General features: G+C 37.9%; 1 protein-coding gene across 1 annotated transcript; it reads left to right on the top strand.

Moving 5' to 3' along the window:
* Positions 1-1,629: 1,629 nt before the first annotated feature.
* On the top strand, positions 1,630-14,814 carry LOC306738855 (atrial natriuretic peptide receptor 2-like; the record flags this gene model as incomplete). The annotated part of the gene is made up of 21 exons (XM_079220777.1): positions 1,630-1,674; positions 2,310-2,400; positions 2,691-2,823; positions 3,432-3,555; positions 4,374-4,478; positions 5,269-5,371; positions 6,239-6,388; positions 6,944-7,076; positions 7,782-7,868; positions 7,954-8,097; positions 8,712-8,833; positions 9,073-9,217; positions 9,434-9,482; positions 9,855-9,974; positions 10,161-10,254; positions 10,933-11,020; positions 11,225-11,364; positions 11,769-11,921; positions 12,631-12,729; positions 13,723-13,814; positions 14,704-14,814. The coding sequence occupies 21 exons, from the start codon at positions 1,630-1,632 to the stop codon at positions 14,812-14,814; spliced, it is 2,328 nt and encodes a 775-aa protein (XP_079076903.1).
* Positions 14,815-15,399: the final 585 nt, after the last annotated feature.

Below are 15,399 nucleotides of genomic sequence, written 5' to 3'. Positions count from 1 at the left end.
TTGTCATTCCCATTAAGAACATGTTGTATTGTAGCGTGTACAGTGTGTTCTCAGTAGAGCCCCCTGCAGACCTGTTGTTACTGCTGCCTGCCCAAAAACATGAACAGTAAACTTGTGTGGTGTGGCAGGCCTTTTTCTACAGCTGTGCTGTAATTATGCATTCTTGAAAAGCCAATTAAATCTCACAGATGTTCAGAAATGTTGTCTTTTGGTTTGGTCCTAATCTCAGTGCAAACAGATGTAGGCAGAGAAGGAAAATTCTCATCAGTACACAGGGTATGCTGCTAAATAAATATCCCTTGTGTTGTATATGCGAGGACTCTTAAAGGCCATGTTGGAAGTTAATTCATGTATAATTTACAGAATTGCCTTCTACGGCAGTGTTCCAGCTCAGTTTCTGCTGAACACAATGACACACCATTCTACCTGATAAATGACACCAAATAGTTTCACTTCAGAAAAGAAAGGACAATGTTAAGATATTGATTGAAAGTGCTTCATCATTGTATGATATCTCAATTATAAACGGACAGCATTGTACTGTCACCCAATGCGTTTACAATTTGCCTCTCACTTACCAGATTACGCATTCGTTGAGTACTTATTTTTTGATCTGATAGTTCCGGATTTAAATCCTAAATATGATTTTTTTAAGGTAAAGTTTTGTTGTGGCTGCTTGTGTGAAGACAACATTGAACAAACCCCATAAATACTTACATCATGTGATAACAGCTGACAAAAATCTCAGGAATGACTGTGAAATGTGGCTGAAAGCTCTGGAAGGACATTTGAATTGCTCCCTGTTGCTGTGTCTACGTCAGCTAAATGTAATGTAATGTAATTTAAGAAGTGTCACTTTATCTGTTAAATAAAATACTATTTGAATTAAAACATGGGTGTAATTCCTCAAAGTATGATTTAAGCATCATTTTAGTATTGGTATGAACACTTATTGGCGGTATTGAAAAAGTTACCCAACCAAAAGGTGACTGGTCTGAATGAGGTCACCTAATTCTTCCTGTTAACACCACCTCAAGGAAGACAATCAAACCCTTCCTGTGCATTGTAATCGAATGCCTAAAATATAAAGTGTTTTAACATTAAAGCACCTACAACCATGTTGGCCAGGGTTGAATGTTCAAATGAAATGTCAAGTAAAATGTAAAAAAGTAAATGCCACTAATTTAAGACAGTATAAATGGCGTCAGATCATGCAGAAGACTTAAAAAGTAGAAACAATGCCCGTTGTGGTGAGTTCAGGTGCATCAGAAACCTCTCGGGGATTCTGATCTGTAGGACAGTGAAGGTGAGCTGAAGCATCTTGTGAACGATTATATGATCAACTGTGATTGGAGAACCTCTTCTGCTGATTGGGCAATTAGGGACAAGGGACTGGGTGGGCCTCAGGAATAATAAAAAATACATTTAGAGAAGGGTACTTCAATCGGTTGTGTGGTGTCTGCACACACACACACACACACACACACACACACACACACACACACACACACACACACACACACACACACACACACACACACACACACACACACACACACACACACACACAGATTTGGTCATTCACTCAGTCAGTTCAGAGTGGGTCCAGCCACAACAGAAAACCTTCTCATGGCTCTACGGACAGTGGCATCTCTTTACCTGTGCTTCCTGCTGGTAAGTTCTCACATGGATTTAGAAAATATAAGCCGGCAACAGATTTAATTCCAGAGAAGAAATGTGGACAAAGAGCTGCAGTCGTTAACCAGTTGATGGACTGCACAATTGATGTGAAATAAGGGCAGGGTTATACATTTTTCTTTTGACTATTTAAAAAAGATGCAGGGATACTGTGTAAACGGAGTGTGTGTTGTTCACATTTTCCTTTACTGCTCGGGTACCCGGCTAGCTTTTGTTGTCTTGTCAGAAACACTTGTTGCTGTGGGCATGTGGCGTTTCTGTGTACTGCTGGGTCACTCACCAGCTTTTTGTGGGGCTGATTTCCTCGATTATAGAATATTCTGTAATCAATCATGAACGAAAGATAATACTGTGATTCTTTCTTACATTTATTCTCCATAGTGCTTTTGCTTGTGATGTCAGCTGCTGTTTGATTTTTGCTTTTTATCCTTTTGGCTCAAAACCAACAACGCTTTGCAGAGCTGAGTTGTGTATTTAATGAATTATCATACTCATTTAAAGAGTACTGATTCACTGATAAAACACTTAACACACATTAAGCTTTTCAAATTGGTTTACACACACCAAAACATGCCACTATATAAACAAAAATGTCCTGTCTATGCCTGCAGGGAGTACATTGCTGGCATGATCTGGACAACACTGAGTACGACTGTTGGCCGATCAACGGTCCAAATGATTTCAACATGATAAGCTGTGGTGGTGAGTTTTTATGCATTTATATGTCTGTTTGTTCGAGTGGATCATTGCAATTGAAACAACTGATCTTGCTTTGGGTGGTTTATGTGTGAGTATTTACTGTAAAATCAGATGCTTTTCCTCTTGTGGCTGAGAAGGAAAGAGAAAACATTTACTGCATTCGTCTAGAATTAATTACAGTGACTGTGTAGGTGGGGCTCATTAGAATGATGTGCAAATAAAGCACACAGTATCCTTTAGTATTCACATGCATATGGACAGTGTTTGTTGAATATGCACGTGTGTTGTCACAGGTCTGGAAATGGCCTGGGTGCAGCGTCCTCCAGAGAAAGTAACCAACGGGGAAGAGTTCAATGTCTCGTACACGGTGACGGCCTCAGATTCCTTCTACGAGTACGCAGTCAAGAACCAGATTTTCCAGTTCAGGTGAGTGTGTTACATAAACACCTGGCATCCTAAACGTCCGCCATGCCCTGAATACACACACACACACACACACACACACACACACACACACACACACACACACACACACACACACACACACACACTATTCATGACTGCATCTGTGTAATTCAATGCATTTTTTCATAATTGAGGCTACACGTTTAAAAGGGCAGTTCACCAAAATCAAAAATACAAATATTTCCTCTTACCTGTAGTGAGATTGTTTCGGGGTTAGTTGCCTAGTTTTGGAGATATTTGCCATAGAGATATCTGCAGTCTCTTAATAATGGGACTATGTGACACTTGGCTTGTGGTGCTCAGAGTCAGCAGCAATATCTCTTTCCAGAAATCATGACCTTGTTCACCAAGATAATCCACACTTTTTGTGAGCAGTTTTATGAAAAAACTATGGTTTAAAGAAAATATTTCTGTTGTAGATTATCTTGAGTAACTGAATTAAGATTTATGGAAAGAGACATTGCTGTTGAGTTTTTCAAATGTATTTATTGGAGCACTATGTATTTATTGGAGCACTATCTATTTGTGTTAGTTCATCTCTGTTGTCACCATCCCATCTTCTCATCTAGTAATGCGTCAGAGGCGAAGAGGTTCTGTCATGAACACGAGTGCCCGACAAACTGGAAAAACGCCAATGAAATGAACTGCTGCGTGTACCACGCCAACGTCCACTCGTGTCCTCTCGGCCTCATGGTGGGTTCTTAAAACTAGAGCAAACATGTTTTGAATTATGCTACAGCTGTTATTTTATGTTGAGTATTAAATGGACATGTATTTCTCAGGAGTCTCAATTATATTGCATGATATCTAATTATGTTGTGTGCTTTTTATTTAAGCATTTAACATTCTGTCAAACCCTTGTCCCCTGTATTTCCTCACAATGTTCCCTTAAGCAACATTGAAGAAAAAAAAATCCAGTGCATTACAATTTAACTTGTATACTCTGTATCTGCTCATTGCATCTCTTCCTTTTACATACTGTGTATGATTCTTTGGTGGAAATATTAAAACACAAGGCACCATGTTTCTTGTTCTTATATAATAAACTAACATTTCTTATTGCTGCATCAAGACTTTCATGCATCTGACATCACAGTAAAAGGATTACTTTTACAGGGCTTCTCTCTCTGACTTGGTTTCCATCACAAACGTAGATATTATGTCTTGATGCCTCTTTTAGATTTTATTTCACGGCCCCCTGACTTCCAAATCTGGTAAAGCTGCAATTTTTGTGTTGAATAAATTGAGATGTTAAAGATTTCCCAAACACTGCCTAAAATACTTGCCTAAAAGACATATAATTATAGCGATAATAATAAAAAAATATGCATGTAATTGAATGGTTTAAAGGTTCCCAGGGCACCAGAGACACCCGCTCTTTTAGCAAGCACACAGCTTGTTAAATCCAAATAACAGTTAAAATATCAGTCCTTACTAACACATGAATGAACTCTCTACAGGACGAGTTTTGGAATAAAACCTTGACAAACTGTTGTGTCGTCTCTTCACAGAAACAAGGGGGAATCTGTGGCCCGTGGATTCCTGACGATGGTAAAATTGTGACTCACACGGTCTCCAAGGCAGGAAAGATGTCCCAGAAAGACTGGACTTCAAAGGTAAGCCAACACAAACAAAAGGTATAGATACATTTTTTAACAAGCGTTCAGGTTTGGAGAACATTTCAAGTATTTCTTAGAGCCTCCTGTCCTGTTAATACCTGCACATATTTAGTTATATATATTGTTTATGTGTTTTGTGTGTATATCGTGCAGCGGAAAAAAAGCATCTTTTACTTTTTGCAATTCACTTCATTGAACTGCATTTTTCACTAACTATAACACAATTTCAACTTTGCTGTCTGATGGAATTAATCTTGCACCCATAGCAAAACATAAAAGACATGTGTTTGATCAAAGTGGCAGATCCTTTGTGAAGCCTGATGTCTGTTGTGTATATAACATGGCAGCAGGTTGTAATTACTTTTCAGTAGGAAATTAAAGGAGTATATATTTAAATAATGTATAATCTGACAGAATATTATTTTAAACAATTATTTGTACGGTAGTGTTCACACATCCATCAACAGCTCTAGTTGTTTTACGATTGTTTGAATCCTTTTTTATGTCACAGTATAGTGAAGTTCAGTTTAAAAGTGTGTGTGACAGAGTGTTTTCTATGCACATTGTTTTCAACTATAATAACAAAGCTCTGAAACATTTTCAGAACTGCTTTTCATGCATTTCATTTGATTTAGTGAGGGATGGTCAACCATCATTGTGTTGTTTAATTTCCTAATAAAACAATACATGTAAATTATATTAGGGACTTAGACTTATTTTAATACCTACCAATATACAACCTAACTCTTCCACAGTACAATTTTTATGGCGGTGTTTTTTCACATAGGTGGTGTTGGTCCATGTGGGAGTCACCTCCGTCATTGCTCATATCAAAATGGGACACATGCACGCAGCACTGGAGTCCAAAGTGCTTGTTGTCAGTGCTCAAGGTCAGTCTGCTTAGTATCTATTTGTTGATATGCTGAATCCTACAGTATATGCTGAATGATGCCTCACTGGCTCAATCGTGATCCAGTAAAACTATATTTGTGCAAAATGACAAATAACAATCTCTGGGGTGTTGAGCAATACAAGTCCAAGGGAGTAAGAGCACACCCTTGTTTACGTCCTGAGCTTGTACAGACACATCAGGGAAAACGTTGTGGTTGTGTGTGGTGTTGCAGTAAGAACAGGCATAATGTCAAAATAACTGCTTCACTATCAGCTGAGTTACCTTAATAAACTTTTACACAAATACTTATCGGTCAATGTATCTCGATCCTTTCTGAAAACATCATGATCCTCTGTCGGGATTACATTCTTATTCAGTCTGTGGTAGATAGTAACATTTATCTAAGTAGTCGACTGTTTAAAGACCATTTTGAGGTACTTTCTATTTTTCCCTACATCTTTCTGATATATTGAGTTACTTTGCAAATTCAGACAAAATAAATACAAAATGTAACAAATACGTTATAATATATATTAGTAAAGGTTAAGATAAGATAAAATATGACATAATTGATACCGGCAGTATAAATGATCTCCATCTTTACCAGCTGCAGCAGTAAAGTGATGTCCACATTAATCTACTTAATTACAATAATACTAATCCATAACTACAATCCAATAATGTAATATACATTATTCTGAAAGAACCATTATGAACACTTTTACATTTGGTATTTTAAGCACGTGTTGATGCTCATACTTTTGTACTTTTTCAAATGTTGTTTTGTAAATAACCTGTGCACATCCTCTGCTACTGAAATCAGTGGATGGAAACCTCAAATATAAAATGTGTGATTGTGTTTCAGTGTGCGGGGATGACGTCTGCATGCTGGAGGAGAACTGCCTGAACTGTCCTGCAGATTGTGGCATCTGCCCGATGTCCATCACTATCAAAGTGGCCATCGGGCTTCCAGTTGCTCTCTTCAGCAGCGGCTTCATCCTAACCATAGTGGTCAGTCTGTGCAACACGCACACACACACACACACACACACACACACACACGCACACACGCACACACACACACACACACACACACACACACACACACACACACACACACACACACACACACACACACACACGTTTGTAATCTTAATGTCCTCCCTGCAGTGGCTCCAGTACCAGAAACAGAGGATGCTTTGGGATGAAAGCTGGATCATCAACTACAAGAGCATACTATTTGGTAAAAAAGTCTCACACTGTAGTTGTGAAAAGATACTGTTTAAGTATACATGAAACTTTGCTTGCATGGAAGCTTTAGATTTTCACTTTCATTTAAGACTTAGATGTGCTTCAAGAATGGATCACTTTTTTTTTTTACTTTAAAGCAACAAGAATATGTTTGACATATTTGTGATTTTTTTTATTGTGGGATTTTCATCCTCAAATTAAATGTTAATGTAAGTAAGAATGGGTCAGGCCTGGAGGTTATTTTGCCCTCCAATAAACCATTTCTATACATTACAGTTTTAATACTGACCCTGAGTCTCTACCTGTCTGATGTGTGCAGGTAAAGTGGGCTGCACAGGCCTCTGCAGCACCATCAGTCTGGAGCGCGTCAAAAGTATGTCGACCATCAGTCAAACAACTGATATGACCGTGTTCACCAGAATCAGCACTTCCTTCATCCAGCCAGGCATCTAGTGAGAAACAGTTTATATAAATGCTCATTAATCAGAAACATTCAACAAACAGAAGTTGAATGTTCAGAAGGATGACATTTTTAGACACACTGCCTCATTTTGTACGGATCAATAAAATACGGACTATACCATATGGATCAGCGCTGTACAGTTATTTCGGAGCTGTGTCTAATGTGTGATAAGATAAGACGTTAGTGATCCCAGAAGGGACATTCTCATGTTACAGCAGCACAGAGACAGTCTGACAGGTAGTAAAACAGATAAAGTGAATTGTGCAAATATTTGTGAAAAAGAAGCCCAGTAAAGTGCAATTCAGCCATGATGTGTGAACTATATATAATGTACAACTATATACAATTATTTTATATATATCATATATATTAATAATATAAAGGCACAGTAATTACAACTGTGTTAATGTAGTATTGTCATATAATAAATACAATGTACAGTTCATAAAGTTAAACAATAATATAGATATTGTACTTTTTTCTTAATTTCATTTATTAATTGTCAGTTCACTTTCCATTCAAAGAAATAACATATTATAATATATTCCTTCAAAGTCCATTAGATTACTTTGATCTGTTGTTGACAAAATGCTAACTTTTATGACTGCTTCCTCTGTACGTCTCAAATATATAATAATCTATTTTGCTGAGAATTTCTAGTCTGACTTGGTCTTGTCTGATGGTCTTGTTGCAGCGACGGGAGGACGGTGGCAGTGAAACACATCCAGAATAAACATTTTGCCCTCTCTAAAACCATAAGGAAGGAGGTGAAGGAAGTTAGGTGAGGAAAAAACATATTTTAATGACATAATAAAATCTTGTCTCCAAAACTCCTTCATCTTTATGTAATTGTTCATATTGGCTAGGCAACTGGATCACCCCAATCTATGCAAGTTCATTGGTGGTTCCATCGAGATCCCCTACATTTGCATCATCACAGAGCACTGCCCCAAAGGAAGCCTGTCAGATGTCCTGCTGAATGAGGATGTCCCCATCAACTGGGGCTTCAGGTGAGAAAATATAACATAACACTTCATTTTTATAAGTTTACCATTTTGCATTATAGTAGTGGTGAAATGTGATTAAGTACTATTTGCTTTACAAGCACTGTACTCGAGTACAAATTTTCTACTCCACCAAATTTTAGTCATTTAATCAATCAAATAATTAACAGATTAATCCATACTAAAGATAATCATTAGTTGCAGTCCAATACAAAATAGTTCCACCTCCTACATCCTTCTTTTACATTTATCCAACAGTAGCCTAATAATGATATATTACTCAACATTCAACACTCAAGACTCAACATTTCACACCACAGTTTAACAATCACAGAAAGAAAGACTTAAATATAATTTCCCCAATATATCACAATGAAAAATGCATATACACAGTAACATCTAGAGTGTTTCACTGCACTGATCTTTCTTTACTCAAATCTCAAATCAAAACCCACCTTTTCAGAACGGATTTTAAGGTGTGATTGTGTGTTCTATGTTTTTATTGTATAGCTCTTTAATGATGATGTAATGATGATTGTAAAGTGTCTTTGAGTATATTGAAAACTGCTATTTAAATCAAATGTATTATTGTTATTCATATAATTTCTTTCCCCATGCAGACTTTCCTTTGCCACTGACGTCACTCGCGGGATGTCGTACCTCCACCAGCACAGGATGTTTCATGGTAGACTTCACTCCAGAAACTGTGTTATTGATGACCGCTGGGTGTGCAAAATCTCAGGTAACACAAAAAAACACAACTTTAGTCTGCAGCGTCGAAGCACATTGGTCCTTGTTAGCAATCACACATCTTTGATGTCTCTCAACATACACAGTTTAAATAACTCTATGAAACAAATCATCTCCTTATCATTGCACTACTTAGCACGTCCTACACCAGCATCAATGTTGTTATCATGTCAAAGTGAAAAACAATATTCTGCGTAACTGTACTCTAAATTTTTCTGTATTTGGGGGCAGATTATGGGCTCACAGCCTACAGAAGGGAGGACTTTGATTCCGTCAGTAATGGCTTCAATTGTGGCGATGTAAATCGTATATACTGTGCACCAGAAGTCCTGCTGGGAAACAGCTCCAATATGACGCCAGCAGCAGATGTCTACAGGTGAGTTTGAGTGTCGCAGTACACACAGTTAATTGTAGTTAAAGCAGTACATTTTCGATCAAGAATTAATATTTACAGTTAAATCAAAGATGTGGAAATGTAATTATGTTGGACAGGCAAGCATCTTCACATGAAAAGTGTTGAATCTTTGCACAGGAAAATACACAGAAAGTAATATCCATAATATCCTTTTCTACTTTTCCCTCCTCTCCTCAGCTATTCCATGATCCTGGTTGAGATTGCAACTCGCACCAACCTCATTTCAGTGAGCATGAGGGTTTTCTCTGTAGATTACAACCTTCAGCTTCTTTTTGATCTTAGTTTTGTAACCAGCAGATTTCTCTAACAGGACCAGGTTGAGGGAGTCAGGAAGGATATTATGTGGCGCCCCCTTCTGCCTGAAGTCAAAGCAGGGAAGGCAGATACTGACTGTCCCATTCAAGCAGATTACTGTGAGGTCTGTCTCATGTGCAGATGTTGCTTGAACTGTAAATGGAATAATGTTGTGTTTGTACTGATGGCTCTTGTTGAATTGACTCTTGAATAACTAGAACAACTTAGTAATGTTATATTGACATGATATGTTACAGGCCTGTGACAATGAGGTTTTGCTCTCTTCTCTTGAACACCTGAACAGCTTATTAAGAAGTGCTGGAGTCATAATGCCACAATGAGGCCCACGTTTGAGCAGGTGAAGAAGATGCTGGATAAAATGAACCCACACAAAGTCAGCCCTGTTGACATGATGATGAACCTGGTAATAACCCACTGAAATATGGTAAAATAAATTGGAATAACGTGTAAAGGCCTCAATATAATGTGACATTATTTGGATTAACAGTAGGACTTCAAAGAGAAATGCTATTGAAAAAAATGTAAATGTAATTTGTGCCATCTGGATTGTTTTGAATTTAAGACACACATAGAGTTTGTTTTATTGCAGATGGAGAATTACAGCAAACACCTGGAGGCCATAGTCGCTGAGAGAACACAGGACCTTCTTCAAGAGAAGCAGAAAACTGATCAGCTGTTGTACAGTAAATCAGGATAACAATGTGGAGTGATTGGAAAGAGTTGCAAGGCTCCAATGATCCCAAAAATAATCCCAATATTGACCAAGTGTAGCTTTAAATAATTAGTTTTTGTGACTTTGCTAAGATTACACTATATAGTACAAGCAGGACTATAGTTGTAGTTCCTTATGTAAAGGGTGATGAACAGTTAACTGAAATGTGCACACATACATTCATTATCTTCAACATCCATCCATCCATCCATTATCAGCCGCTTATCCGGGGTCGGGTCGCGGTGGCAGCACGTTCAGCAGGCCGACACAGGCTTCTCTCTCACCCGCAACACTTTCCAGCTCATTCTGGGGGATCCCGAGGCGTTCCAAGGCCAGCCGGGAGATATAATCCCTCTAGCGTGTCCTCGGTCTTCCCCGGGGTCTCCTACCAGTTGGACGTGCCTGGAAAACCTCTAATGGGAGGCGTCCAGGAGGCATCCTGACTAGCTATCTTCAACATATGCATGCAGAAATGCAGCATATATAAAGTCCCTTAAGGCAAAGTTGTTCCTGTTTAGTTTTTCAAATTTGGAAAGTGCTCACTGACATCTAGTGGTGCAGAAGCAGAACCTTCATCACCTACCCATTGTCATTGTCCCAAAGACTATATTAGGGCTGATTTTTTTAAAGTGGGGAAATTCCTGTGCAGGTATGTTACCAAAACCGGTGGCTGATGACCTTCGTCAAGGTCGAACAACAGCGGCTCAGAGCTTCGCCAACGCCACCCTCTACTTCAGGTTTGTGTTAGGTTCTCATATTTGTTTATAGACGTTTGTTAAATTGTAGATTCTCTGGTGTGTAATTTAAACATGTTTCGTTGAAAGTTATCTATTTAGATTGATTTTATATTCTACATTGTCATATACATTGGCATGCACATTGTTTTGTTATATACATGTAGAACTGGAGATAACTAACCTTGTCTTACTCCTCTGTGACAGCGATATCGTGGGCTTTACTCAGCTGTCTGGTGCCAGCACTCCCTACGAGGTGGTGGACTTCCTCAACCAGCTCTACACCACCTTTGATGACATCATTGACAATTATGACGTCTACAAAGTCGAGACAATTGGTGATGCTTGTAAGTACAGACAATAAACAGATTGTGAGCTACTCACAAAAAGTGATAAATCCTTTTGATAAGGAACTGTCATTACTATACACATACATGCATAATATTAACACACATATATATATATATATATATATATATATATATATATATATATATATACATATATATTATATTTAATATATATATACATATATTATGTATATTATAAATGCTCTCAGCTTGAAAATAAGGACAAACATTTGTGAAAGGCAGACAAACAACTAAAATTTATGATTTGAAAGGCAAAAAAACAACAACTGATCTACTGTCTAAAGAGTGTCTGAATGTGTGTTTTGACATTGTATCAGTCATCTCTCTCTCTTCCTCTTCCTGTATTGTTTCTTGACATGGAATACTGCCTTATCTTCCAGACATGGTAGTGTCAGGGGTCCCTCAAGAAAATGGCATCAATCATGCCGGGGAGATAGCCAGCATGGCTCTTGATCTGGTCAGTGTCTGCCACTCTTTCAAGATCCCTCATAAACCCAACACACAGCTGAAGATACGCGCTGGCATCCACTCAGGTACTGTGGACATCTCACCTGTATCCGGCATCAGCTTATCCAACCTGTGCTTTCCTTTCCCAGAGGTTAAGATTACTTATTGCTTTTGAAAGACACATTACCAGTTTGACAATGGTTCAAGGTCAGGTGGCAGAATATGAGAGTAACCTTAGACAACGTTTACATATTTGAGAAGCTAACTGTTAATAACATTACATGTAAATGCTGCTTGAATTGTTATACACATTTTTAACTTAAAAAAGGTGTATTACTTCACACCTCAACTCTGACCCATCCACCCTCTGATGTAAGACAACATCAATTATAGCTATTGTAAGATAGATAAAATAAGATATGGCTTGCTTCAAAAAGAGAATTGATGAGAGTATTATCACGTATCTCATGTGTAGCAGTGGCCTCAAGTCCATACAACCCAATATAATACATTTCCATTATTATATTTCAGTAATACTATTTAACATTATTCTGTATGCTCGTAGCCCTGCCATTTTTCCTTTAGTTTTTTTTGGGGTTGTTTATTTTACAATTATTAATTTGACTGCTTCATATTTACATTTACGTACATGTGAATAAAAGTAACTCTAAGATTCAAGGTATTCCCCCTTTAAATAATTTGACATGCATTATCACGCTTCAGCAATGCATATATTCAATATTATCCACCCAAAGAGTTGCAGTTACAGTGACTGCTGTTTTTTTCTTCTGCCAGGACCTGTTGTGGCCGGTGTGGTTGGCACCAAAATGCCGCGCTACTGCTTGTTTGGGGACACTGTCAACACAGCATCACGCATGGAATCAACAAGTGAAGGTATGGCTTAGATACACTGCTTTTGATCCGATTAATGTCTCAACTTGCCACGGGTTGTCCCAGAGAAATAAATATCATGTTGATTTCCCTTTTAGATTTTACTGTCTGTGCTGAACAACTGTGCTACGTGACCTCTGCATGCTCTCTTAATATTGTCCCACATTGATTCAAGAATGTGTCTGCAGTGTTGCTGCAACTGGCTGCAATAGCAGTTCAGGCCGGTGGCCTTTGGCCTGCTGCTATCATGTCAAACACGATTGTCTCTGTTAGCTCACCAGCACGGGTTGGATAATGTGATCCTCTGCATTAAACTAGTGGGATAATGGAAAAGTACTGAGTGACTGTAGGATCAGTAAAAAGTAAAAAACAAAAGTCTTAACGTTATAATACGAGCTAAAACTTAACCTGAAGAGCTTTTTGAGGAAAATCCAACTTAATTGTGTAAGGTTTGTGCACAAAGTAAAGTATGCTTTTTGCCTTTCACAATTTGCAACCATGCATTTATGTCACCATGTGAAAAACATGGTCATGTCAAATATGCTAAAACATTTGCATATTATGCCTGTGCAGTTTGTCTTACATAATTATAGACATGCCTTCCAGAACTCATGGTACTTGGTAGTTGTATGTATTATGTATATGCGATAGTCAAGTCAAACTACATTTTTTGTACGGCATATGATTTCCCACCATAAAATATGAGGTACATAGATACAAAGTAGCCACTATATTGTATTAAATGTGTATGAATATCTAGTGATGACACTAAATGTAATACTGTAAATTGTATGGATAGATAACCATAAATCCCATATTTCACAAAACACTTTCCAACACACATCCATTTTAATAGATCAGTTGTATAATAACTGCTGCAATTTGGTTCTAATTGTAATGTTTCCAATTGGCTGAACAGCACAATGTGTAACACAAACTATATTGATTTATAAAGTTGAAAACAATAAAACTGGTTCTTAATAATTATGTCCATAGCTCTGAAGATCCAGGTGAGTGGTGCCACAGCTGACCTGCTTCACATGCTAAAAGGTTACATTCTGACATGCAGAGGAACACTTGATGTGAAGGTAACATTACGTGTGTGTTTGTGTGTGTGTGTGTGTGTGTGTGTGTGTGTCATATGTATGACCTGTGTTGAATAATATTGAGATATTATGTGTGCTGCTCAGCGACAAACACAGAACCATCTACACAACATATTGAGCTTCCTGTAGCTGTTGTATTGCTTTTATTTTTATTATGAAGGAAGGCTGGACATTGAACCCTTAATGCTGACAGGTATTTCTATTATTTTGTCCACTCCATTTATATCAATCAGGGTAGGCACCACAAACAGCAGCCTCCAAAAAGACCATGAAGTTGAATCAACACCTTTCTAAAATAGTTTCAACAGAGACTGAACATGTGAACCTTCATGAGAGCAGGAGCTGTTGCAGGACCACTGCATCAGAGTGCTGCAGTTTTAGCTTGGTGCATGTGCAACTGAGTGTACACACACATCTCTCAAATTAAACTTCACTAGGATAAGAAGCGTTGCTGCATATAATGCTATTTCTAACTTCTGTGTGTTGTCACGGAGGTAAGGATTTATGAGGCTGAGATTTGAAAAGATAACATGAAAGTTCCCCCCCAGATGAAAAGAAACTGGGTGTGTCTGGTATTTGCTTTGTTTTCAAGGAACCATCATTCAGTTATACTGGCTTCTATTCACATTGTAACCGAAGACCTCTTTTGGGGTGGTGCCAGTGTTATTATGGGGGAGGGGTTTACTTCTCAGTCCCAAAGGAGAGGGCGGCTGACACTTGTGATGTCTTGCTAAGAGATGGCCTCAGCTGCTGCTCTCTGCCCTCCATCAAACACTAATGGCTTTATTTAAAATTCAAAGGGACACATGCTTTGCGAAATATGACTCTCTTCTCTTTCTCATTCACTCTCTCATTTTTCTTGACCAAACAGGGGAAAGGGGAGATGACAACATGGTGGCTTGAAGCAAAAAGAGATGATTACACAGACCCACTGCTCAGAACGTCTGAATCCAGAGGAGTCTTAGTGCCAGTTAGTGACTAGTTCAGAGCCTAAACTGTGACAGTCACTGTATGGAAACTGGTCAGGCTTTGTGTTGTGCAATTTTATTGTATCCAGTGAAGTATGTTTTGGTTAAATGTGCAGATACAATTATAGGATGAACTAATAGTTTATCATGAATTTAAATATGCAGAGAAACTTGCCAGAGTTATGGAAATGCTATTTTTTATCACACACTATCCTTATAAATTTTCTCTCAAATATAGCTTTATTTGTATTTTTGCAACCAGAGGCACTTTTCTTTCTTCTAATTACTTTAAAGTAAAGGAGATATTCACTGCCTGAAAATTAAGAAAAACCTTTCTTACAATATATAAATAAAGATGTTTAGAAAAAGAGCTTAGATAAAGTAAATTTTAACATTTCAAACATTCTGACTAAGAACTGACATCTGAACAGGCTTTTTGCACAGGGGAAGCACAAGTGTAATTAATCAACCTGACCATGTTTAGGGCTGTTTTTAATGTTTGTTTTTAAAAATTAGGGCCCCAGTATTGCACATGCTGGCACACTCACTTCTAAATCAATATACTGAGCCATTGATAATGCGATTAGTTTACATGTGCT

Source organism: Taurulus bubalis (assembly GCF_910589615.1).
Source record: "Taurulus bubalis genome assembly, chromosome: 7".
Taxonomy (NCBI): domain Eukaryota; kingdom Metazoa; phylum Chordata; class Actinopteri; order Perciformes; family Cottidae; genus Taurulus; species Taurulus bubalis.
The sequence above is the reverse complement of the archived record's forward strand: the minus strand, read 5'-3'. Positions and strand labels throughout refer to the sequence as shown.